This window comes from Diospyros lotus, chromosome 3, assembly GCF_014633365.1.
Source record: "Diospyros lotus cultivar Yz01 chromosome 3, ASM1463336v1, whole genome shotgun sequence".
Taxonomy (NCBI): Eukaryota; Viridiplantae; Streptophyta; class Magnoliopsida; order Ericales; family Ebenaceae; genus Diospyros; species Diospyros lotus.
This window is the reverse complement of record NC_068340.1, coordinates 22744479-22770154: the sequence shown is the minus strand read 5'-3', so window position 1 is coordinate 22770154 and position 25676 is coordinate 22744479. Positions and strand designations below refer to the sequence as shown.

At 38.4% G+C, this 25676-nt stretch overlaps 1 protein-coding gene and 1 non-coding gene across 2 annotated transcripts in view; one reads left to right on the top strand and one right to left on the bottom strand.

Moving 5' to 3' along the window:
* Positions 1–12964: 12964 nt before the first annotated feature.
* LOC127798587 (small nucleolar RNA snoR35) lies at positions 12965–13046 on the top strand. Its single transcript, XR_008022449.1, has one exon. It is a non-coding gene; the product is annotated as a small nucleolar RNA snoR35 (small nucleolar RNA).
* A 7804-nt stretch (positions 13047–20850) lies between these two features.
* LOC127797202 (uncharacterized) overlaps positions 20851–25676 on the bottom strand; it is a 41920-nt gene continuing 37094 nt past the window's right edge. Inside the window, exons 3-11 of the mRNA XM_052329849.1 lie at positions 23874–23965; positions 23624–23742; positions 22915–23030; positions 22717–22844; positions 22541–22627; positions 22323–22383; positions 22180–22220; positions 21974–22094; positions 20851–21270 (exon numbers count right to left, since the gene is read on the bottom strand). Of these exons, the coding sequence (XP_052185809.1) occupies positions 21211–21270; positions 21974–22094; positions 22180–22220; positions 22323–22383; positions 22541–22627; positions 22717–22844; positions 22915–23030; positions 23624–23742; positions 23874–23965 (825 nt within the window). The 3' untranslated portion in view covers positions 20851–21210. The remainder of the gene's footprint in view (positions 21271–21973; positions 22095–22179; positions 22221–22322; positions 22384–22540; positions 22628–22716; positions 22845–22914; positions 23031–23623; positions 23743–23873; positions 23966–25676) is intronic.

Sequence of the window (25676 nt, the reverse complement as noted above, 5' to 3'; positions counted from 1 at the left end):
TCTCTAGCTGATTTAGAGGTTTCAATGGTGAGGCTAGGGAAAGATTGATTGCTAGTCATAAATTGGTCATTGACTAAAGGGTGGTCATCATTGGTTGTAAATTGATCATGATTAGTGGCTATAGGCAAAGGCAAATCTGGTCTTAGGTTGCTACAAGCAGGGGCTGGTCATTATCAATTGACAGAGGCTGGTCATGGTCAGTTGTAGGTAAAGGCTATAACAATTGATCATGGTCAGTGGCTATAGGTAAAGACTGCAAGGGTTGATCAAGGTCAGTTGCTATAGGCAAAGGAAGGAGAAAAGCAGCTTCATCTTTTGAAGTGGAATAGTGCTCCCCCTAAAGATGAAGAAGGGAAAAATGGTTGATCTTCATGAAAGAGACATCAAGGGAGATAAAGAACTTTTGAGAAGGGGGATGATAACACCTGGATCCCTTCTTAGTGTTAGAATAACCAAGAAATAGGCATTTAAGTGCTCTAGGGCCAAGTTTAGTGTGGTTGATTTTATGGATACAAACAAAAGCAATGCAACCAAAGACCTTGAGAGCTAAATCAATCAAATATGGTAGGTGAGGGTAGAAAATAGAGAGTTTTTTAAGGCGATTTTGCTGGTCAAGGCTCCGAGACAGAGTTCGATTGATTAGCTGTGTAGCAGTTAAGACTATTTCTCCCCAAAAATAAGATGGAACATGGGTGTCAAATAGAAGGGCTCAAGTCACATTTAGAAGGTGACGGTTCTTCCTCTGAGCAACCCCATTCTGCTAAGGAGTGTCAATACAAGAGAACTCATGAATAACCCCACGGGATTAAAAGAACTTGTGTAGGGTATGATTAAAATCTTCCTTCCTATTATCTGTCCGAATACACTTTATGTGAACCCCAAATTTGTATGAATGAGTTGAACAAAATGTTGAAGGATCTTTGAAACTTCAAATTTTTCTTTCAGCAAAATAGCCAGATAACCTTGAGTATAGTCATCAATAAATGTAATGAACCACTTGGCCCCATTTAGATTAGAAACTTTGGTAGGACCCCATACATCGAGATGAATTAAATCAAAAGGAGTTGAAGTTTTTATTGATGAAGATTGAAAAGATACATGATGGTGTTTAGCAAGCTCACACATTTCACAATGAAAATCAGAACTAGAGATTTAGAAATAAAGAAGGAAATAAAGCTTTAAGAGAACCAAAATTGAGATGACCTAAACGTCTATGGTGAAGCCAAATGTCAAATAGTTTAGGTGATTTTGCTTGTGTTTCAGAAGACTATTCCTTAGAAGCAACAAGAGCTTGCACATCATCAAGAAGATACAACTCATTCTAGACTTTAGCAGCTCCAATCTTCTTCCCCAATATCCAGTTTTGAAATACACAATGGTTATTAGAAAAAGTAATAATGTAGTCTAGATCTTTTGTTAGTTTAGAAATAGAGATGAGATTAATAGTGAATTTTTGTACACAAAGGACATTAATTAAATGAAGAGAAGGTGTTAAGGTGATATGGCCGTCACCAGCGACAGTAAGAGAAGATCCATTGGCAATAGTGACTTTGTGATGCACTAAACTTGGTTTATAGGAAATAAATGAAGTAGACTCATGGGTCATATAGTTAGTAGCACCCGAATCAAGTACCCAAAGTTAGGCGAAGATGTTCCAGAAGCATTAAAAGAGGAAGAAATAAAACACTTACCATTCTGAGCAAATGAACAAGAATTAGAGGACTTCGAGAGTGTATTAAGGAGACCTTTTAGTCGTTTAATCTCTTCCTTGATATCGATTAGTGAGACTAGACCGACCAATGGGAATTCCTTTAAAGCCTACCAATTTGCTAAGTACTTGTTTTTTTCCATGAAGTTTGAAACAATTTTCTTATGTCTTGGTTTCTCACAATAGCTACACCATAAACCATCTTTATTGGTCGTAAATCCTGGTTTAGCTGCAACTGGAATGGTCTTGTTTACTGGCATAGCAAAACCAACAGGTGTTGGTGGATCAAGCATGGTAGAGCGTCGCGTCTCTTCTCCTCGAACAATAGAGAATACCTCTACAACAGGAGGCATAGGATCCTTTCCCAAAATCTACACTCTTCCTTGGTCATACTCTAGGTTAAGACCAACAAGAAAATCAAATATTTGATCTCTCTCCACAAATGCAGAGTGTGTTGTAATATCTTTAAGGCATATCATTGCCATATGCTCGTAATGATCAATCTCAGACCAAATACCTGTAAGTGTGTTGTAATATTCAATTATTGTTGTCCCTCCTTACTTCATAGCAGCAGCCTTGGTCTGAAGGTCATAGATAACTACTGCATCCTGCTTCATGGAATAGCTTTTGCGGAATGTCTCCCAAATGTCAAGAGCAGAAAATATAAACATGCAGTTTCTACTTATTTCTGGTAACATGGAGTTCCAAAGCCATGACATAATCATGACATCTTCTTCATCCCATGCCCCAAACCTTGGATCGGTAGAAGGACCCTTACCGATTAGGTGAGATAGTTTTCGATGCCCTTTTGGATAGGCAGAGTCTACTTGGGACCATTAGAGATAATTCTTTCCATGGCATCGATACGCTAAATTGATAGGATGAAGATCACTATGAGAGCTAGGTGTATGTTTAGTAAGCTAAAGGTCACCCGAGAAATCAGTGGGTTGATCCCCTAATGGAAGATCAAAAGGATTTGGGGTGACTACATTAGAAACTGTAGACATGGTAATGGCAATATCAGCTAAATAGATGCATTAATAAAGACTGAAAAAAGAGAGTTGAGGGTAGCAATGGAACAACAATAAAGGCTATAATGGCACACACAAAAAAACCCTAAATATGGCAGGGGAAAAAGAATTAGGGTTTCAAGAAAAGAGGCTCTAATACCATGTAGAAAAATGAAACAAATTGAGAAAATTGTAGATCCTTGCTTGCTTGATTCTCAAGTAGTACAGGGTAATTATACACAACAACTAGGTTATCCCTTATATTCTAGAACATATTTGAATATGTTTTGAAGATAAAATATAACAAGAAGAATTTAAAATCTTGTTAAGGTATCTTGAATTATTCTGTGCCTTTATCCCTTTATTCTTGGAGTTTTTCAATCACTTTATCCTTTCATCTCCTATTTTTCAAACTATAAGATTAGGAGAACAATCCAGCTATTACTTGAGTCCTTTTTTGAGGAAACTATTATTTTATTTCTAGAACATCTTTGTGATATTTCCAACAGTCTTGATTATGGAGACACATTTCCCTTGTGGCTAATATTGCTTCAATTCATTTGTTTCTTTCCATGGCTGCCATTAGACATTGGCCTCTTCATTAGCTTGATATAAAAAATCTTTTTCTTCATGATGATCTTCTTGAGTAGGTTTATATAGAGCAACCACCTGGGTTGAATGCTTAAAGGGAATCTCACTTGGTTTGTTGTCTCAAGAAATCTTTATATGGCCTAAAGCAATCACCTACTTGTTGGTTTGGTCACTTTAGCTCTATAGTTCAATATTTTGGATTGACTAGGAGTCAAGCTGACCATTCTATTTTCTATCGCCATACTCTTAATGGTTTCATCTAATTGATTGTCCATGTGGATGATATTATCATTATTGAATATGATAAGCAAGGGATTGCTTAGTTGAGGGCTCATTTGCATTCTCATTTTCAGACTAAAGATTTGGGTCCAATGAGTTATTTATTGAGAATTGAGGTTGCTAGATCTATACATGGCACCTATATCTCTCAAAGGAAGTATACTCTTGATATTTTGAAGGAGACAAGCATGTTGAATTCTAAGCCCATTAACACACCTATGAATCCTAATTCTAAGCTTGTTCTTGGATAGGGGGAGCCTATTCATGATTCAGGGCATTACAAGAGACTAGTTGGAAAGATGAATTAGCTTACAGTTATTCGACCAAATATTGCATTTGCCATTAGTGTGGTTAGCCAATTTTTGGATTCTCCTTGTGATGGTCATTGACAAGCTTTGGTGCATATTTTGTGATATATTGACAGTTCACCTAGTAAAGGTCTATTATTTGAGGATAAAGGTCATACACACATGACTGGTTATGCTGATGTTGATTAGGCAAGCTATCCATTTGATGGACACTCAACTTCAGGTTGTGTTTTGGTTGTAGTAGTTTGGTTTCTTGGAAGAGTGAAATGCAATGTGTTGTTGCTAAATCTAGTATCAAATTTGAGTATAAAGCCATGGCATTATCTACATGTGAGCTAATTTGGCTAAAACAACTTCTTTAGGAGCTACAGTTTGGTGTTTCAGTTTCTATGCAGCTTACGTGTGACGTGTGACAATCAAGCTACTCATCATATTGCCTCTAATCATGTTTTTCATGAATTGACCAAGCACATTGAAATAGATTGTCACTTCGTGCAAGAAAAACTGATTTATGGTGAGATTTCTACAGCATTTGTTAGGTCTATAAATCAACTGGATAAACTATTTAATAAAGCTCTTCGAGGTTCAAGGACTAAGTACATTTGTTCCAAGCCAGGCACATATGATATGCATGCGCCTGCTTGAGAGGAAGTGTTGAGAACATATTAGTTTGAGTGTATTAGGTGTTGTATATATTAGTTGTACCATGCACCCAGCTTAGCTAACTTGCACATGGCAGTTACAGTAGTTTAGTATAAATACTTATAACCCTAGCTGAGTATAATTGAATTAGTTTTTCCCTCCAATCTCTCTTTTCCCTCTCTTCTTTTCTCTCAGTTTTGTATATCATTTCACAAACCGTGAATACCCCAAGAAGACACATTTAACAAATCTAGGTGATAGTCTGTCCCTTCCTAGGGATAAAAGATGAACAAAACAAGTGAAACCAAAAATACGAAGAGGAAGGGGATATAAGGGTTCTTGAGGGAAAAAGTAGAGTACTAGGAATGTTTTCATTAAGAATAGTAGAAGGCATCTAATTAATCAGATAACATGAAGTCAAAAAAGCACCTTTTCAAAAAAGAAAAAGGAACATGCATATGAATTAATAAGGTACGAGATGTCTCAATGAGATGATAATTTTTATGTTCTGCCACTCCATTCTGTTGTGGAGTATATGGACACAAAGTTTGATGAAGAATACCAGAAAATAGAAAAGACTTGGTGTAATACTCCTTGGCGTATCACTTCGAAGGATATGAACAAAAGAATCAAACTAAGTTTTAACCTCATTATAAAATGAAGGGAATAAAGACATCAATTCAGTTTGATCCTTCATCAAATAGAGCCAAGTACAATGAGAGTAACCATCAATAAAAGTAACAAAGTAAGAACAACCTTGTTTAAATTGAACTATAGTTGGACCTAATATCATTATGCACAAGGAGAATCAGCTCTTTTATTAATTTGATTGGGACAAGAAGAGCATACATGTTTGCCCAATTGGCAAGATTCACAATCTAAAGGTTGTAAAGAAGAGAAAGATGGATTCATCCATTTCAATAAAGACAAATAAGGATGGCTCAATCTACAATGAATCAATAAAGATGTGGTTGTAGTAACAGTACAAACTGATGGTAAAGAGAGATGATAACTCCCTCAAATTATGTCCTATGACGTCTAGTACTCCAATCCCACACCAAAACAGCTTTAGAATCAAAGATAATGTAGAGATTTCGAGAATATTAACCAACTAATTATTCTGTTTCCTATTTTCTAACTTTCCTTTTCTGTAAAGTCAACCTATTTCCTAGATTGAGTAGAGAGAATAAATCTCTCTCTCTCCCTCACAGCTAGCTGTAGGTTTCTGTAATGCCCCGCTCCCACTTACGGGTGTTACTCGTGAACAATCACCCGAATTGTCCACCTGCCCGGCCTTTGGCGAAGGGTGGGCCATGTTTCAAGACGAAACACCCTAGGTGGGAACTAGGCTCGACCTTCCCTTCACGGAATCCCAGGATTCGCTAGCAGAATTGGGCTTTAGCCACACCGCATTGGCTATAAAGAAAATCTCCTTCAGGCGCCCAACCGCCATTTTTCTCATTTTATTTAATTCTTTTTCATCGAAGAATTTTACCGGGCTCCAAAAATCACCATCTAAACCAATCCATTGATGGATCACCAATTTTTGGAGGAAAAACTCATCATTTCAATTTTCCAAAATTTCGGCATTTTCTCCAAAAATGCCCGAAAATCCATTTATTTTGAAAATTCCTCCGGGGCCCAAAAATCAATAAAGATATGCCCCAATTTCTCCCAAAATTCCATTTTTTAAAAAAAAATTGGCCGGCGGGGTCCGCTGGCCCGCCCGGGGCCCGAGCAGGGCCCATCTGGCAGCTGGCCACGCATGCCGCGCGCGGCCGAGGGGCAGCGCACCTGCCCGCGCGCCTAGCCGCGCGAGCGCGCCCGCGCGCGCTCGCCTGGCGGCGGGCGCTCTCCTGGCCACGCACGCGGCCGCCCTACGGCCTGCAGCTGGCTGGCAGCCCTCTGCTGCTCCAGCTGCCTTCCACACTTCTTTTCTTTTTTTTTTTTTCCTTCTTGGGGCCTCCTAAGCCCAAATTTTCCAGAATTTAAATTAAACAAATAAACTTCACATTTATCTTGGTTTGCCTTTAATTCTCCATAATTAAGGCTTAATCCACCTCTTGATGAATACACAACATATATCAAAATCTCCTTCCATTTCATACATAAGCCTTACACATCCTATTGTTGCTCACATAACAACATCCATAAACAAACACCACACATGATTAAATACAACAAATAGGCTTCCCTAAGCCATAAGGTCACAAATAAATAATCACATGCCTAGGCTTCTTTAAACCTTAACTTTACAACAAAATAGATGATACACCATGAGCCTCAAGCACAAGCTTCCAACACCTTCCCTTTCTTCTTTTGGCATAAGAACAACCTAAAAGGGGAGGATAAAACCTCATGAGCTCAAAAGCTCAGTAAGGGTACATATGCAAAGTAAATACAAGCATAACAAATTTATGTAATGGCAAATGCATGCAAGCATGGTTAGGTTATTCCATCCTCACAACCCAACATGGTTTGAGGCATCAACCTACCACTTTTCCCCACCCCCATGGCCATAGGTCTCATGTACAATAAAGCATGCAAAGAGATACATACAAATTTATGCAACCTACTTACAATGCAATGCAAGGCCTCCACCACTTGGGGCCATCCCTTACCTTAACAATCTTCTCTTTGAAGCTTTAAATCTTCTTCTCAAGAGAGCTTCCCCATTCTCTTCTCCCATCTAGGATGGCATTAAAACAAAAACTCACTTTCCTTGCATATAAGATCACTAAGTAGAGAAGAGAAGAATGGAACTTACCTTGATTTGATCTTCCTTTCTTCTCCATTCTTTCATTTTCTCCCTTTCTTCTTCTTGGAAGACAACTCTTCCTTCCTCTCATTTTCTTTCTCTCTTTGAAATGGCAAAACTTGAGACAAGGGCTTACTTTCCCTTTAAATACTACTCTTGTCTTGAAATCTCAATTTCAAGACTTGATCTTAGCCCTTGATTTCCATTTGCTTTTTGAAAGAAAATCCCAACCACACAAGAAAGCACAATCCATGTGCTTTGGTCTTGATTACTCTCATCCATTGGATTTTATTCACTTTATAAGAGAAGATCTCAACCTTCAATTTAAAGCACAATCCAAGTGCTTTTGAAAGATTTAATCTCAACCACTCATCTCTTAATATTTGGCAATCCATGCCATTTCTTCTCTTTGAATCCTCACCTTTGGATTCATTCTACTTCTCAAGAATGCATCTAAGCCCTTAGATCACTTGCATTTTTCATTTATTTCTCATTTACTTAAATGAGACTATTTTCATAACCATCACATGAGAGACCACTTGAAAGACATAATACTTTCTTTCTCATTTAAATAAATCCCACAATTTTCCAAGCATTAATGGGTGACCATTTTCCCATTTTTCATTAGATTTATTTAAATCTCATATTTTCCAAGGCATTAATGGTGACCATTTACCATTTTCTTTTGGATTTACTTTAATCCATATAATTATGCCTCTCATTAAATGCTTACAAGACCAATTATCATAACTTTTGCATTTATTTAATTCACCCAATTATACTTGAACCACAAAATGCCAAGTGTCACAACAAGACACTAACCTTGGCTTCCAAGTTTAATCTCATCTCTCCAAGTGGCATTACCACATTAATTCACAACTTAAGGAAAATATAATTATTCTCCTCAAATAATTTAATATCCACCATTTTCCCTATTTCAAAATTAAATTTCCTTTATGGAATTAAATTCCAAAATTCCCAATTACTCTTTGTGAATTTATTAATCCCATATATCTCCACATAAATACCAAATTGGGATTTTTATTCACTTACACACCTAATTCTTCATAGGAATTATTTTAATTTATCAAAATACCCTTTATTGGATTTCTCTATCCAAATTACCAAAATACCCTTCTCATGAGCATTCTCAATCTCAAGGATCCATCACCTTCTCAAGGGTATTTTTGGAAGTTTACTTACTTCCTTTCTTATTCTCTTAACACCGGTTACACCGGGTGTTACAGTTTCCTAAAGTAATGTAGACATAATTTCCTAATTGTTGTGTATATATTAGGAAACCAAAAAGATCTATGTTGTATATATATTATGTTCACTATGATGAATAAAGATCAGTTCTTCTCCCTCAAATTTCTGCATGGTATCAGAGCAGGGAAAAATCCTCCTCTTTTGTTAAACCCTAGGCAGCTCTTATCTTTTCTTTACCACCACATCCACACCGGCAGCAACTGCCAGGCCGGCTTCCAATCCTTCAATCACTCATGCAATCTCCAGATCTGCTAATTACAACATGGATGGGAAAAGCAATCTGTCTTCAAAGGTCATCCCCCATCCAACCAGCAACACAGGAGCCGTAGACAACATGTTTACTATCACCGGCCACAAATTGAATGGGCAAAAACTCCCTCCAGTGGTCCCAATCTGTCATGATGTTCATCTGTGAAAAGGAGAATGATGACTACCTAACTGGAACCACAAGCAAATGGGAGGAGGAAGACCCAAAGTTCCGAATGTGGAAATCCGAGAACAACATGGTAATGCCCTGACTTATTAACTCCATGACTAATGAAATTGGTGAGAATTTTTTGCTATATGACACTGCACACGATATCTGGGAAGCTGCTAAGGAGGCTTACTCACATGTTGAAAATGCATCAAAGTTGTTTGAGATTGAAAGCATACTTGATGATCTGTGGCAAGGAGAATCCAATGTTACCTAGTACTTCAATTCACTCAACAAGTATTGGCTTCAATTGGATAAGTATGATATGATCCAATGGAATTGTCTGGAAGATGCAGCCAAGTATAAATAGATTGTTGAAAAAAGAGATTATACAAGTTCCTTATAGGCTTAAACAAAAACATAAATGGAGTGAGAGGGAGAATTCTAGGTAAACCTCTACCAAGTATTCGGGAGGCCTTTTCTGATGTTCGTCAAGAGGAGAGCTGGAAGAAAATAATGTTGAAGACTACCACTCCAAATCTAGAAACTTCAGCCCTAACCACTCGACGCATTCAACAACCAACCAAACAAAAAAAGGGGCATCCTTAGTGTGATCACTGTCATAAAACAGGTCACACAAGGGACACCTGTTGGGAGATACACAGCAAACTAGCGGATTGGAAGCCTGCTTATGAGAGGAAAAGTCGGGGCAATAAAGCTTCTATGGAGGAGACCACTATAGCCTCAGAACCCTTTTCAGCAAGGAACAGATGGAATGGCTGGAAAAAATGTTTGGCCAATCACAGCCCACTCAATCTTTAGTGATTGCCTCCAGTTCCATAGCCCACAAAGGTAATTTCCTAAGTGCTTTCAATGCTAAACGTGAACTATCAACTGTGTGGATTGTTAACTCTGACCACATGACTAGAGATATCAAGCTACTGACAAGATTTAATCCCTGTGATGAAAATTGGCTGTAAAGATTGTAGATGGGTCCCTATCAAGGGTAGTAGGGACAAGTTCAATAGCTCTATCCAAGAACCTTACCCTAAAATCTGTTCTCTTGATTCCTAACTTAGACTGTAATTTATTGTCAATCAGTAAACTTACCACTGATCACAATTGCGTGGCCAAGTTCTCAAATAATTTGTGTGAATTTTAAGATCGGATTTCAGGGAAGATGATTGACAATGCTAACGCATGTTCAAGACTCTATCTCCTCAAAAGGAATGACCTCCAGAGTGAACAAGTTCATCCCAACAATTGTCTACCCTCAGAAAGTTCTATTTGTCCCTCTCCCTCTAATTTTCCTTCTGATAATAATAGTGCAACTATGTTATGTAACTATAGGTTAGGTCACCCTAATTTTGTATACCTTAGAAAATTGTTTCCTTCATTGTTTAAGAATAAAGATTCACATTTGTTTCAATGTAAAATTTGCCAATATTCTAAACATATTCGGAATAGTTATCTTAGCCAAACCCACAAAGCATCCCATCCTTTTTCTATGATTCACAATAATGTGTGGGGGCCCTCTTGAGTCAAAAATATTACTGGTTCTCGTTGATTTATCTCTTTTATTGGTGATTATACACACCTTGCTTGGGTATTTCTTATGAAAGAAAAGTTTGAGGCTACTCAAATTTTTTAGAATTTTCATTCAATGATTCAAAGTCAATTTCATGCCAAGATTCAAATCTTGAGAACATATAATGCAAAGGAATCCTTCAATTCTATCCTTACGGACTATCTTTCAAATCAGGGCATTATTCATCAGAGCTCAGAGCTCTTGTGTTGATACACCCCAACAAAATAGGGTTGTTGAACGTAAGAACCGACATTTTTTAGAACTAGCCAAATCACTCTTGTTTTCTTCAAATGTCCCTAAACACTTTTGGGGTGAAGCCATTCTTACGGCCACCCATCTCATCAATAGAATGCCCTCACACACTCCCAACCATCAAACACCAAGTCAACTTCTTCTTCAATCTTTCCCACACATTCCTCTAAAGGTCTTTGGTTGTTCTGCTTTTGTCCATGTACATCACCAATTTCGAAGCAAACTTGATCCCAAATCCGTCAAATGCATATTTCTTGCTACTCTCATCAAAAAGGTTACAAATGTTATTTCCCATAATACAAACATTTTTTCACTTCAATGGATGTAACCTTTTTTGAAAATCAGCCCTATTATTTCAAAACGGACATTCAAGGAGAGGACACTCTAAATAATCCTCAAGAATATCAATTTTGGCACCTTCCTTCCATCTCTAGTCCTTTCATCTCGAGCCAACAACAACAGCAACAACCTGATCCATCCAAATCAAGTTCTCAGCAATCACAACCTGATCCAAATCCTTTCACCAGTCACCATCCTTCCCATCCTTGTACCAATGAACTTCAAGTTTACTCTCAAAGGAAGTCAAGTCAAGAAGGGATTGAACGACAAACATGTCTTGAGACTGACCAAGACCCTGACCTGGATCTGAGGGTAAGTGAAGGTAATTCTATTAGAAACTACCGAGATCCCTTGTCCATATTTTGGGCTTGATATGCTTGATCTTTCTTTCTATATTTTTGCGATACATCTCCTAGAAGATTATTTCCCCACATAGTGGGATAAAGGCTGGATATGTTGTTGTTGCTGCTGCTATTATTGTATCTCCTAGAAGATTATTTCTTGATTATATGTTTCGATTGTATCCCATATTATATATATTTCCAAATCTAGATTAGGCAGTTGTATATATATTTGGCCACTTTTGACAAATTTCAATGATAAACCTATTGATGATGAACTCAATTGGCCTATAGTATTGAGAAAAGGACTTCACACAGTCTTATGGTATCAATTATCAAGAGACATTCGCCCCTAGTGACTAAGCTAAATACCATCAGAGTATGTCACGAACCTAGGGTTCGTGATGGGTTAGAGAGGAATTGGGGAAGAAAAATCAGATTGTAGGAAGGGGGAAATTAGTAGAAAGTGGGATAGATATTAAGAGAAAGAGAGGGAGAAATAGAAGAACAGAAGAGAGAGAGGAAGAAGAACGAGAGAGAAAGAATGGTAGAGGGAAGAAAATGGATTTCAATTCAATAATTTTCAGGATGCCTTCTCCCATGGAATGGGATGAATATATATAGGTGCTGCTTGGTGTGGGTGTGAATGCAGCAGATCATTCCCCCTCCAGCAGTTACAACAAACTATTTTGTCCTTTTCCTAAGGCCTCACATGTGGCCTTTCCAATTCTAACAGAATTGATAGCTGGAATATAGGTGCAACAATTAAAGTAAAAGAAATATAGCATAGCTATTATAATTAACTCTTGGGTTGTGACAATTCCCTCTCCTTGAAAAGTTTCTTGTCCCCAAGAAATTTATTACGTTGAGCCGTTCATATTCATCCAATTCCAGCTTTCTCTATCAATTTAATGCTTCTTTCCTTCTTTATCCTTCTAGACTTTTTCCTCTTTTCTTTTTCCTCAACCGTAACAACATCATGACTTGCTGCCACATCGACTTCAACCATCTGTTCATCAGTCAATGCAATAGACCAGCATTTGAATTTTCCAACTAGAGGGGAAACCAACACAACAGCTGGAATTTTGTTCCCTTCAGCAAAACCTACAACTTCTTCAGCTACCTCCCTTAGTTTTTTTCCAGCTACAACCCCTTTGGCAAAACCTACAACTTCTTCAGCTACCTCGCTTAGTTTTTTTCCAGCTACAACCGGCCTCCAAAATTCCTCACCCCTTTGAATTTGCTGCTGGTCGAGAGGACTACTTTCATGATCATAACTCATAGAAAAATTCCCTTGGCTGAAAGAGAAATCAGCATCTCTTTCTTTTGCGAATGTGTCCTGCCCCCTTGAATGATCATGTGAGCTGCCATTAGATATCTGAGAAAGAGCAATAGGGAGATTGTTTGAGGCTAAACATCCACTAGAAAAACTCCCAACAGGCTGTTGAACTCCTTGAATGGTTCCTACATGATGAAAAACAGGTAATGCAGCACCAGATTTGAGTAGAGAATGATGTGGCAAAAGACATCCCAATACTCTCTGGAATATTTGAAGTCGACCCATTCATCCCACAGCCATGTTTTGCTGCAGAAATATCAACAGCAACCTCAAAATGCAGCAATGGAGGTTTGTATTCTTTCCTTGAATACTCATACCAAGGCTGCTTGTGAGCATTAACATCAGGAGATGCTGCAACTTCACTTCCAGCCAACGATTGCTCAATGATTGACACCTGACCAAGTGTCTTAGCACTAGTAAGAGTGCTTGAGAGGCTGTCAATTGATTGATTGCCTTCCTCCAATTCCTTTTCCTCACTTTTTTCTTCCTTCGGCTTCTCCATTTTAAGAAACTCCTCTTTGTTGAAACTTCCATGATAGTCATCAAAGTATTCAGCAGGAAAAGTGTAATGATACTCCTTAGATAGTATCATTGCAAACTCTTGCAACTTCTCGTGAAACATTCGACCAAATTCCTTACACACTTCATCAAACCCACTGCTAGTTCCTTTGTCCCTTCGGCTAGTCTCATTCTCAAACTTCTTTTCCCAAATTTGATGCTTCTGGCCAACTAAAAATGTAGCATTCTTTGGCTGCCATTGAAGCTCCATTCCAGCTGAAAATGAAGCATTCTTTTGCTGCAATTTAGGGCTCATTTGCTCCATGTATGCACTGCTCCCCTTGGCTGCCTTTGTTTCCCTTTGCTCACAGCCTCAAGCACCAACAACCCACGAGCTGGATAAGCTGGAGGAGTCCACTTCCCACATGAAACCCACCGAATCCGCTGCGCCACTCTGATTTGCAACTGAGTTGCCAATTCAAGTTGACTAACGCAACGGATAAATAGCCTCTAGAAAACCAATTGACTCCAAATAGCTACCATGCCTTCGCCTAACTAAATTAATCAACTCTGCTGCTCTGAATCACTAAAAATCTCAGCCGAATTCAACCTGTTGCTCCCGATTTCCGTATAATAATTACTGAAATTATTGGCCGAGGGTCACTCACCTGCTGTACCTTCCAATTCCGAACTGAGGGGGCTCGCTGGCTTGGAGATTAGCACCTTCCTACACCTAACCACCTTCCAGATCTCCAGAGTCGCTGGAACACCGCCCAGCCAAGTCGCCTCCAAATCACCAACGAAAATCACTTGCTCATTGCTTCAGTCGCTAGTTATGGGCTTGATTCTCCCTGGGTTAATTCTTCTATAATGGTCGGAATCCCCTTCCGAACAAGGTGGGCAGCTCGCCTCACCCGAACGGTCAGAATTGCTTCTCGACCCAAAAATTTGCAGCACCACCGTGCCTTTCGATCCAGCGGCCACACCCACAGAATTCCGAATGGAGTTCCCGATCAAAACTGCCACAGCCACACCTATAGGAAGCTTACCAGTCTGGGTCGTCCACTTCACCTCCGATGGGCTTACGCTCACCTCAGATGGTTGCAACACTCCCAAGTCCAAATTGCGACCTCCTGGCCGTTCACGTCACCCTCTGGTCACCCACTCTAGTCGTTCGACCAACTCGCGTCACTGCTGTCACTCCCTAAGCTTGCTTGGATGGCCGAGGTCGGCTTCGTTACCGTCCTTCAAAGTCGCCACTGAAGTCAGCAACACGCTTGAGTTTCACAACCGAGCGTCACTGTCAGCTTCGCCTCCAAAAATCGACAACACTTCCAATCCCGAATCGCCTGGCTTTGAGTCTGCTTCGGCGTTTGGAAGAGTCAGTCGCAGCGGATTCTACAGCTGGAAATCTTCTAATTCAATTCGACTATAATTTCCAATCAACATGAAGAATCGACTCCTCACTCACTACAATCTTAACGACTGACCGAGCACCACCGATAAATGGTAGCTCGTTGAACCAGCTTGGGTCGCTAAAGATCGCGGCCTAAATCGTCGGAAATCAATCACAAAGGAGCCATCGGACATTAACAGCCAAGGAACGATGCTCTGATACCATTTGTCACGAACCTAGGGTTCGTGATGGGTTAGAGAGGAATTGAGGAAGAAAAATCAGATTAGGAAGGGGGAAATTAGTAGAAAGTGGGAGAGATATTAAGAGAAAGAGAGGGAGAAATAGAAGAACAAAAGAGAGAGAGGAAGAAGAACGAGAGAGAAAGAATGGTAGAGGGAAGAAAATGGATTTCAATTCAATAATTTTCAGGATGCCTTCTCCCATGGAATGGGATGAATATATATAGGTGCTGCTTGGTGTGGGTGTGAATGCAGCAGATCATTCCCCCTCCAGCAGTTACAACAAACTATTTTATTCTTTTCCTAAGGCCTCACATGTGGCCTTTCCAATTCTAACAGAATTGATAGCTGGAATATAGGTGCAACAATTAAAGTAAAAGAAATACAGCATAGCTATTCTAATTAACTCTTGGGTTGTGACAGAGTACTACTCTCTAGCTACAAATTTGGATTGGTCTCTCCGCCAATTAGATGTAAGGAATGCATTCCTAAATGGAGACCTAGAAGAAGACACATGGACATTTAATGCGGTCACCAATCAAGACCCGGCTCAAAGCCGACCCGACCATGCTGGAACAATATTTTAATAGTTCTTAAAATTTAGAATTCTACTTGATTTAGGATTCTACTTCATATTATTTTAATACTTCTTAAATTTTAGAATTCTACTTGATTTAGGATTCTACTTCATGTTTCTACTTGATTTAGGATTCTACTTCATGTTGGATTAGGATTTTATTTACAAATATTAGATGGATTTGGATTAGCCAAATACTATAAATATGCCTACAATCTAGAGTTTGCAATCAAGTTTTTCTCAATCAAATTTCAGCAACATATTTGGGTTTTCTTAGCCAAACAGTCTTGTTTTTGCGTCTTCTTGAAAGCCAAGCTTCGACCATTGATGTTTGTTCTTTCAAGGGTTTATTTTGGTATGTTTTTTTCACACACGCGCTACACGCTGCGTCAACATTCCTCCTAGATTTCAAACTAACAATATAAAGAACAAGGTATGTAGACTAAAGAGAACACTTTATGGACTCAAACAGTCTCCTAGAGCCTGGTTTGAAAGATTCACAAAGGCAATCAGGAAGCATGGATATGGTCAATGCCAAGAAGGATCACACCCTCTTTGTCAAACATTCCTTAGGAGGTAAAATTTTTATCGTCATTGTCTATGTAGACGATATCATTGTCATAGGAAATGATTTTTCTAAAATGAGGTGCCTCAAAGAAGTTCTTGCAAAGGAGTTTGAGATTAAAGATTTAGGAAACCTAAGATATTTCTTAGGCATGGAAGTTGCAACATCAAAAGATGGGATTTCAGTCTTCCAAAGGAAGTATATCTTAGATCTCCTAAATGAAACTAGTATGATGGGTTGCAAACTTGCAAACGCTCCCATAGAATCCACTACAAAGTTAGACATTGGCAAGGAAAGTGTTCTAGTTGAGAAAGGGAAATATCAACGACTGGTGGGAAAAACTTATATACATGTCACACACTAGACTAAATATAGGTTTTTCTGTTAGTATTGTGAGTCAATTCATGAATGATCCTAAAGAAGAACACATGGAAGCAGTGTATCACATCCTAAGGTATCTAAAGTTAACTCCCAACAAAGAATTGATGTTAAGGAAAATAGCAAACAGAGAGCTGAAAGTGATGCAGATTGGGCTAGCTCAATTCTTGAGAAGAGGTCAACCTCCAGATATTGTTCATTTGTGTCAGGAAATCTGGTCACTTAGCGCAATAAAAAAGTCTGTGGTCTCTAAAAGCAGTACAGAGGCTGAGTTTAGAGTTATGGCTCAAGGATTTTGTGAAGGAATATGGCCGAGAAGATTACTACAAGACTTGAAAATGAATGTGGCTAGACTAGGCAAGGTATTGTGTGACAACCAATTTGCTACCAACATTGCTAAGAATCCAGTTCATCACGATCGAACAAAACATGTGAAAATCAACAGGCATCTCATCAAGGAGAAGTTGGAAGAAACTTATTTATACTCCTACCAACAGTCAAGTGGCAGACATTCTCACTAAGCCTCTCTGAAGAAAATATTTTAAGATTTGAGCTACAAGCTTGGTCTAAACAATATATTCAGCCCAGCTTGAGAAGAAGTGTAGAGATTTCAAGAATATCGGCCAACTAATTATTTTGTTTCCTATTTTCTATCTTTCTTTCTCTGTAAAGTCAACCTATTTCCTAGTTTGAGTAAAGAGAATAAATCTCTCTCTCCCTCACAACTAGCTATAGGTTTCCTAAAGTAGTATAGATATAATTTCCTAATTGTAGTGTATATATTAGGAAACCATAAAGATGTATGTTGTATATATATTCTGTTCACTATGATGAATAAAGATCAGTTCTTCTCCCTAAAATTTCTGCAGATAACATGAAAATCAAGAGATTTAGTCAAGCGACTAACAGAGATTAAACTATAAGGACAATGAGGTACATGTAGGACTGATTTAAGAGATAGCAAAGACAATGGATTGGATTGACCTATACCCATGGGAGTGGTCTTAGAACCATCAGCCACAGTAATAGAAGGCAATGTATTAGAGGTCTCAGTATGAGAAAACAAAGATATATTATACAAAATGTGTTAAAAGGCTGCAGGATCAAGGATCCAAGGACAAAGCAATGAAGAAGAAGAAGAAGAACCAGCAGTGTGTGCAACTATAGCGATGGAAGTCAATGCCTGTTTAGTTGCTTGGAACTGGCAAAATTCAGCTAACTCCTCCCTGAAAATAAGCTGAGCAACAGCACCAAACCCTGAAATAACATGCTGTCCAGCTGTGACTGAGGTAGAAACAGAATCTGCAGTCAGCTGATCAGTGGGATCATCCATAAATACCGCATTTGCTTTAGGTGGGCAACCATGTAACGCATAACAGATCTCTCTATAATGACCTAGTTTGAGACAATATGAGCAAAAAGGTCATTTCCCCCCTTTTCCACCACACTCTGACTGCTTATTTTTGGACTGATTATCAAAGGATGCAGCTTGAGAAACCATAATAGACCCCTCAGCTGCTGAATCGGGGTCAGAAAACATCTGAACACTACACAGCAGACTTGCAAACACCTCTTCCATGGTAGGAATGACTGGTCCATTGAGAATCTGTGTCGTGACACTCTCCAAATCAGTCTCAATCCAGCCAATGTAAGCACCGTGAACAGTTTATAACACTGGGCACGCTGTTCAGCAACATTTTCAGGAATTGAAAGCATGATATTAAAATCTGTCACAGCAGATTTAACCTTCCCTAGATATGTTGCCATATCTAAGTCTCATTTTTGAAAACTAAAAATAACTAATAATGTTGCACAAATGAAGATTGTCATCTGTGGAAAGCCTCCGTGCAAGTGACCATATTTCTGCACAACTTTCTTAAACACGAAATTGAGGCACTAGATCTAGTTCAGTTGACTGCCACAATAAAGAAACTAGCTACACATCAACTTTATCCCATATCGTCCTATCATTCTCTGGTATCTCACTCAATTTCTTAGTTAGATGATCACTAACCCCTTGGCCTCGAAACCACATTTTAATTGAAGCTGACCAGGACAAATAATTTTTCCCATTCAGCTTTTCAGTTGTAAACACAGGAGTACCAGATAGACTTGGAAGAACAACAAATGTATTGGAGATTACCTTTGAACCAGACATGTCATACAACCCTAGTTCCAAAAAACAAACACAAGCATCAGCACCTGCACATCAGATAGCAGCAAGAGACACACCAGAATGCTGTATAGCAGCTGCGGGAACACCGAAACACCAGATTGCAGCGCAGAAAACAGATTACCAGATCCAGAAACCAGATTGCACCACCAGATCAGGAGATGCAATGGATGAAAAATCCTCAAAGCAAGAGGATACAGATAGCAGCTATCTCCTAGACAAGATTTGATGTTTGATTACATCAAATCTGCTTCAATTCTCCAGATTTACCTCTCGATAGCTCTGATACCATGAGAAATTATATACAGAACTGAGAGAAAAGAAAGAGGGGGGAAAATTGATTCAATTATACTCAGCTATGGTTACAAGTATTTATACTAAACTACTGTAACTGCTACGTACAAGTTAGCTAAGCTGGGTACAAGGTACAACTAATATATACAACACTTAATACAATCAAACTAAAATGTTCTAAACAGCAAAAAAAAGGAAGAAAAAAAAGGTAGTGAAATAAAGTCAAAAACTTGTGAAACTTTTTACCAATGACTTAAAACAAACAAGGAGAAAAGAAATATATATAAACTAGCTAAGGCAAGATAAAGAAAAACAAAGGATTTGAACCAAATGAAATGCATAAAAGATGAAAATCAAAAGGTACTAGTAAATGAGAGGGTGATCTAGGAGAAAAGAGAGGAGTATTCCTTGAGGTTATTCAATAAAAGTGGAGAAATAGATATTCTGTTAGGGCATCACAGTAACTTTGAAGAACATAGGAATTACGCATACTATAAATATATTTGTTTGAATGAAATAAAGCAAGTATTGAAAACAATGAAGAATGAGAAAGCAGTTGGAATATATAATATCCCAGTCAAAGCATGAAAATGCAGTTGGAAGCCCTCCCCTGACTAGAGTGAGATGCTAAATTAATAAAAAATATATTTGATACAAAAAAGGCAAAAGTCTGAATTGGACCATTCAGAGGCTTGCAGGTTCCTAGGGGGTTCCCACCTACCTAGGGATCCTCACCAGTCATGGACCCTATCTTTGGTTTGAGACATTTCGCACAAAAATTATAGTGGCATAGGACTTTCCTAATTTAAGCTTGTTTAGTAATAGAAAAGAAACAACATATACATGGGAACACATTTTGTTTTTAATAGAAAATTCAAGTTTAACTAATTCTTACAAAAAGAGATTTTACATCATTCAAACTAAGAGATCAGTTAACCATAATGAATGAATTACAAATTAACTTTTGGGTTCATTAATACAACAGAAAATAAGTCCATTCATCTAATCAAGCAGGCCTTAGAAACTTGGTGAAATAACATAAACTAACGTGAGCTGAGAAGAGCTAAAAGAGTCAATAATCCATACCTCTCAATGGAGGAAAATATAACTTTTTAATAGTAGGGGGAAGAACTAGTAAAATGAACAAAGCCCAGCCCCTACGATAATCAGGGGAATATAAATATGCATTGAACAGCCAAAGCTAGAAACAAACAACACCAAAACTTAACATGGCAGTACCCACAAAAGATCAAACAAAAGCAAAACAACAATTAAGTTTAACATGGATGCATATAACGGGAAATTGCCAAAAATGGAACAGCATGGAGATTGCCTGTAAAGAAATCCTAGTCTGAGCTGCAAATCAAGCAAGCTCCAATGAAGTCCTTTTCTACAAACTAGCAAAATCCTACAGCCATGTAGATTCGGGGAAGTACAACAAAATCAAATTACAAACTAAAGTTTTTTACACTTGTACCTAATTATAATTGCTATGATCCATTCTAAATTTAGATTAATTGATATTTAACCCTAACACCCAGGTACTTCAAACCAAGCAACACTGAATAATATAAATTTGGATACAGCCTCATCCAAAATTGTATAGGCTCCAGGGTTTAGTTGGAAGTAACAGAGTGTGGGCAAAAATTATGCTTGACAATTCAAAGCTGGCTAGGTCAGAAAAGTTTGTACCCCGTTTAAAGGAAATGAAAGATTTTAAATCCCATCTTTATTCAAACATAATTGTGCGCACAGGCAGACTTGTTGCTAAATACATTGTTGAATTGGAAGAGCACCAAAAGCAAAATATACCAAAAAGCTAATCAATCAATAAACCCATCATAAAATCTTCCCTAACCTGGCACTGACAGTCATCAACACAAATTTAGAATAGGATGAAACCCAATACATGATATAATGAAAAAGTAAAGCATGACATAAACAAACGGCTTCAGCAGCATTTCTTTATGAGCTTTTTATCTGTGAAGCATTTCTTTCGTCTTTGATGAGCAAAAACAAAATTTTAAATCAATACAGATTTTCGCTCCTTGTTCCTAGGTTTTTACGTCAACATCGTCAATCTGTAAGACCTTCATGCATCCTCTTGGTAGATAACTTTTGTAGATTACTCTTTTCTGGAGAAAATATTTAACTAAACAAAACACCTATAGAACAAGATAGTCCAGGACATTAATGACATAATGAGCAAAGAAACACCTGTGATACTAGGTAGTTCTCCAAACTTGCTGTCTCATTTATACCAACCAGTAAGGAACCACCTCAGCATGAAACAGAAGCAGCAGCAAATGGCCTGTGGCAAATAAACCAGAACATATATCACATGAAAACTGATGCAAAACAGGGGCCAACAGGAAACCCTTCAATATCAATACAGAGGCAGTTCCATACAACGCACGATCATTGTACAAAGCCTCCTTTAGAGACATTAAACTCATACAATAAGGTAAGAATACCACCAACACATATTCCAATTATTGACCACTTGTCATATTCACCACTTCCTTAAATTAATCTGCCTATTTTTTTATGGATTTGCATATGCCAAAAGGCAACTTCATACCTAAAATCGAGGTGAAAAGAAAAACCAACAATCCAAAAGCAATGAAATTAGAATCAGGTGGAGGTGGATCAGTTAGTTCTGCAAGTTTAATACTAAAATGTTCGCCTTAAAGTAAGCCATATGAACCTGTTTCCTGCCAGATCAAATATATTTGTTTCTTGCTTTATTTCACAGGTTCATGTGTATAATAACTTCTAAGTATTGCCACTAATCAAATATGGGGAAGGGGCTGCAGATGCACAATCATTTCTTAAGCTGGATCATCTAATTGGCCTGATAATATTTTTACTCGATCCAGTAGCCAGGAGTCATTGGAGCCTCTTCAGTATCCACTATCCATGAATAAGATATGTGCTATAACTGTATATATACATAGACTTCCCAGAAATACAATATGCAGAAAGACATTAAAAAAAAAATCATGATCCATTACCTGGAAAACAAGTAGAGCGATGCAGAGTGATTTTTCTGACATCCTGCCAAACTGTCTGAGGAACAAGTTCACAAGAGTCCCATCGTTTGTCCCAGTCAACAGTCCTGTCTGAGGATCAAACCTGAAAAGGACAAATTTTCATGCCGTCTTGGAGTATAGTTCATAGAGATACAACATCAAGAGGAGTGGAGATGAGCTGAATCTACCTTGGCAGACGATGCCGTGGACATGGAATACAGCCAGAAAGCTAACAGAAGGTTGAAAGGAAATTAGAATATTTTTAAAGTCGAGCACAATCTGGAATATGGGGGGCTAATATGCAAAAGAAGAAGACATGTTCTGATCAAACCTGAGGGAGTGATAACAGGAAGTTCAAAACTTGAGGAAGGAAGAATATCAAGAGGGTTTCACTGCAAGATGATTGGGTCAAATTAAGTTAAAACTCAGAGGGTTTCGCTGCAACATGATTGGGTAAACTTGAAAACTCAAATATATACAAGAGAGAGCTAGAATAAAATGTTAATAACATTAAGCATTGAAATCAGGAAGGACAATAAGGAGAGACACCTGAAGTGGCCTAGAATGCCAGCTACAGCCATAGTCATACCAGCAAAGTATGTATAGGTGTCACCAACAAAAACAGAAGAAGGATACCTGGAAAAAGCCAGCAGAGAAAGGATCATGCAATTATGGTGTAAGAAAATCATCTCAATTATTAGATATGCCTATATTAATATCAATACCAGTTGTAAGAAAGTAAAGCCAAGGAAGTGGCAAGTAAAGGTTGCACTAGGTAAATGGAGAATGCATGGGCCTGTTTGTACTCAGGATCTGAAGAAACTCCAATTTGCATTACATTGTGTATCAAAATCTGCAAATCATTATTCTGTATCAGATTTATCAGAATTGCATCCTAACATTGTGTAAGGTTCAGAACTTACAGCAGATGCAATTACAACTGTCTGCCCAACTTCCAGTCCATTTATACCAGCATGAATATTGATAGAGTTTGTGCAAAATATGGCCAAAAGCCACATGTAAAGTTTATATATCCACCCTGTCCAGACCAGAAATGGTAAAAAAACAGATAAATAAATCAAGCAATCAACAGAACTCCAACTAACAGCTACTGATCCCATTACTCACGTACTATAACAACAACAAAGCAAGACTTAAATCCCACTAAGTGAGGTTGACTACCATTACTCACTTTTTAGATAACAATTCATTAAGGGGTTTTAGATCTTTCACTTTGTACAAGAGCAAACATCAGTTTTTCAATTGGAATCATTAGATACCACTTTTTTTAGAACTATATTAGTTACAAGACAAAGCATATGTAACACCCTATGGAATAAGAGAGAAAACTATATGCCAAATCAGAAGCAAATATTGACCACTGGAGAAAATCAGCAGTTTCTATGGTACAAAAGAGGAACACCACCATTTTCTTCCATCGCTAAATGTTGATTGAAAAAAAAAAACAAAAAACAAAAAGAAAGAAAAAAGTGTCTTCCCAACCAAGAAAAAAGCACACAAGTTTCGTTAATGATTGTAGGGGGATGAAATACCATATAAGCTTGATGCTATACCAGTAACATGTACAAGGAGAAAAGAAAACAAAAGGATGCCAGTTTCAGAATTCAATACCTAGATCCAAAACCTCAAGTCCAAGATAGGGAATGAGAGGCTTTGGTATAACAATAGTTGTATGCCCAGCATAGGCCATTAACAGAGGAAGAGCAGCAATTGATGGCAAGAGTAATTTCCTGTTCTTTGAAATTACATGAAATCAAACAAAGATCCAGTTTAGAACCAATTTCAAATGTAATGCAAGCGTAAAATGATGCTGTCAAAACACATGCATATGTAAGCCTTCGTGATATGAAGGAATACATACACTCTCCAAGGAACATCCAAGACATCATCTACAAACCCAAGCAACATCATGAAGCAGACTGATGCCAATGCTGCATTGTACTCAACAAGCCACTGCACAAATTAAATCATCAGCAGTTCAATATAATATTACTTGAAGAAAATATTGTTTTGAAATGCCAAATAATAATGCAAAAACCAGAGGATGATGATTACCTTTAAAATCAAATTAGCACTACCATTATAGGAGAAGAAAAAAATTAAAGGATGAATAAGAAAGGTAAAATACAGTGTAGTTGAAATAGGAGGGCCTTAATCCTTCATAACACCTAAGAAAGCCCTAACATCAAAATGGAAGAATAGTAATTCAGCACAAAGCCAGCATCCATCTATACTCCATTTGTTAGGTAAGTTAGTTGTATCAAAGATGAAAAGCATGTCCCTACCAGATAACTTTAGACTTCAAATAGGCCAAGAATGAATGAGACCAGATTGCCCAATACCTAAATGTCGAATCCCTTGGATTCGGCAAGGGGTTCTCTCGTTTTGTAGAGAGAATTAGGCGGGAATTATGTTGGACAGAAGAGAAATTAGAGAAACTAAGGGAGAAGGATTGAGAATGAAATGAGAGGGAGAGAGAATTTGAGAGGGAAATTGAGTATGAATTAGTTCAAAATGGTATTCGATGCCTTCACAATGAAATATTCTCAGCTCTAGCGGGAAGTTGGCACCAAAAACGGTTGCCACTTCCCACATTCAAATCTCTACACTTCTCACAATTACAATTATCCTACCAGCATTTATACTTATTACAATAATTCCCCTTTAGGTACACGACAACTCCCCTCCCCTTAAGCTAATTCTTGTCCTCAAGAATGCTGAGCAAGCTGGCTGCGTTTGGGAACTGCTAGAGAAACTCCGGTAGATATTCCCAAGTGTTATTGTTTTGAGTGCAATGAAGACCACTGCACTAGTACTTGGGTGATTGGGGCTTCTTGCTGGAAAATCACTCTCTTGTCCAGGATAACTATTGGTGTCACTGCCGGTTCTTCCTCCCTGAGTGGAATGGGGAGGGTTTGGCTGGCTGTCTGGTCCTCAGTTGCTCTCCTAAGTAAGGACACACGGAACACGGGGTGAATGTGTGTTTCATCAAGTAGCTGCAGCCTGTAGGCTACTGGTCCCACCTTGGCAGTGATGGTATAAGGGCCGTAGAACTTGGAGCTTAGTTTAGTGATAGGCTGCCTCGAGAGAGTTCTCAGATGAGGCTGACTGAGTTTGAGGTACACCATTTCTCCTACCTCAAATGTCATCTCATTCCTTTTATTCGCTAGCTGCTTCATCCTGTTTTGAGCCTTGGCCAATTCTGTTTTCAGGGTTTGTAAAATGTCTTGCATGTGCTGCAGATAGGCATCCACTGTTGCCACCGATGTTGGTTACCCCATAGATGGTAGTAAGCAAGGTTTGTATCCATATAGAGCCTCAAATGGTGTAATCCCAATGGATCAGTGGTGGCTGGAATTGTACCACCACTGTGCCAAAGACAACCATTTATGCCATCCCTTGGACTGCATAAAGCAGAAGCACCTCAAATAGGTCTCAAGGCATTGGTTAACCCTCTCCGATTAGCCATCAGTCTCCGGGTGATAGGCGGTGGACATGTGGAGCTTAGAGCCTAAGGACTTCAGTAGATCTTGCCAAAACAAACTAGTAAACACCTTGTCCCTGTCTAAAATGATGGTTTGAGGCACCCCATGTAACATCACTACATTGTCCAAAAACACCCTAGCCACTTCTTGTGCCGTGAATGGATGGGACAAACTGAGGA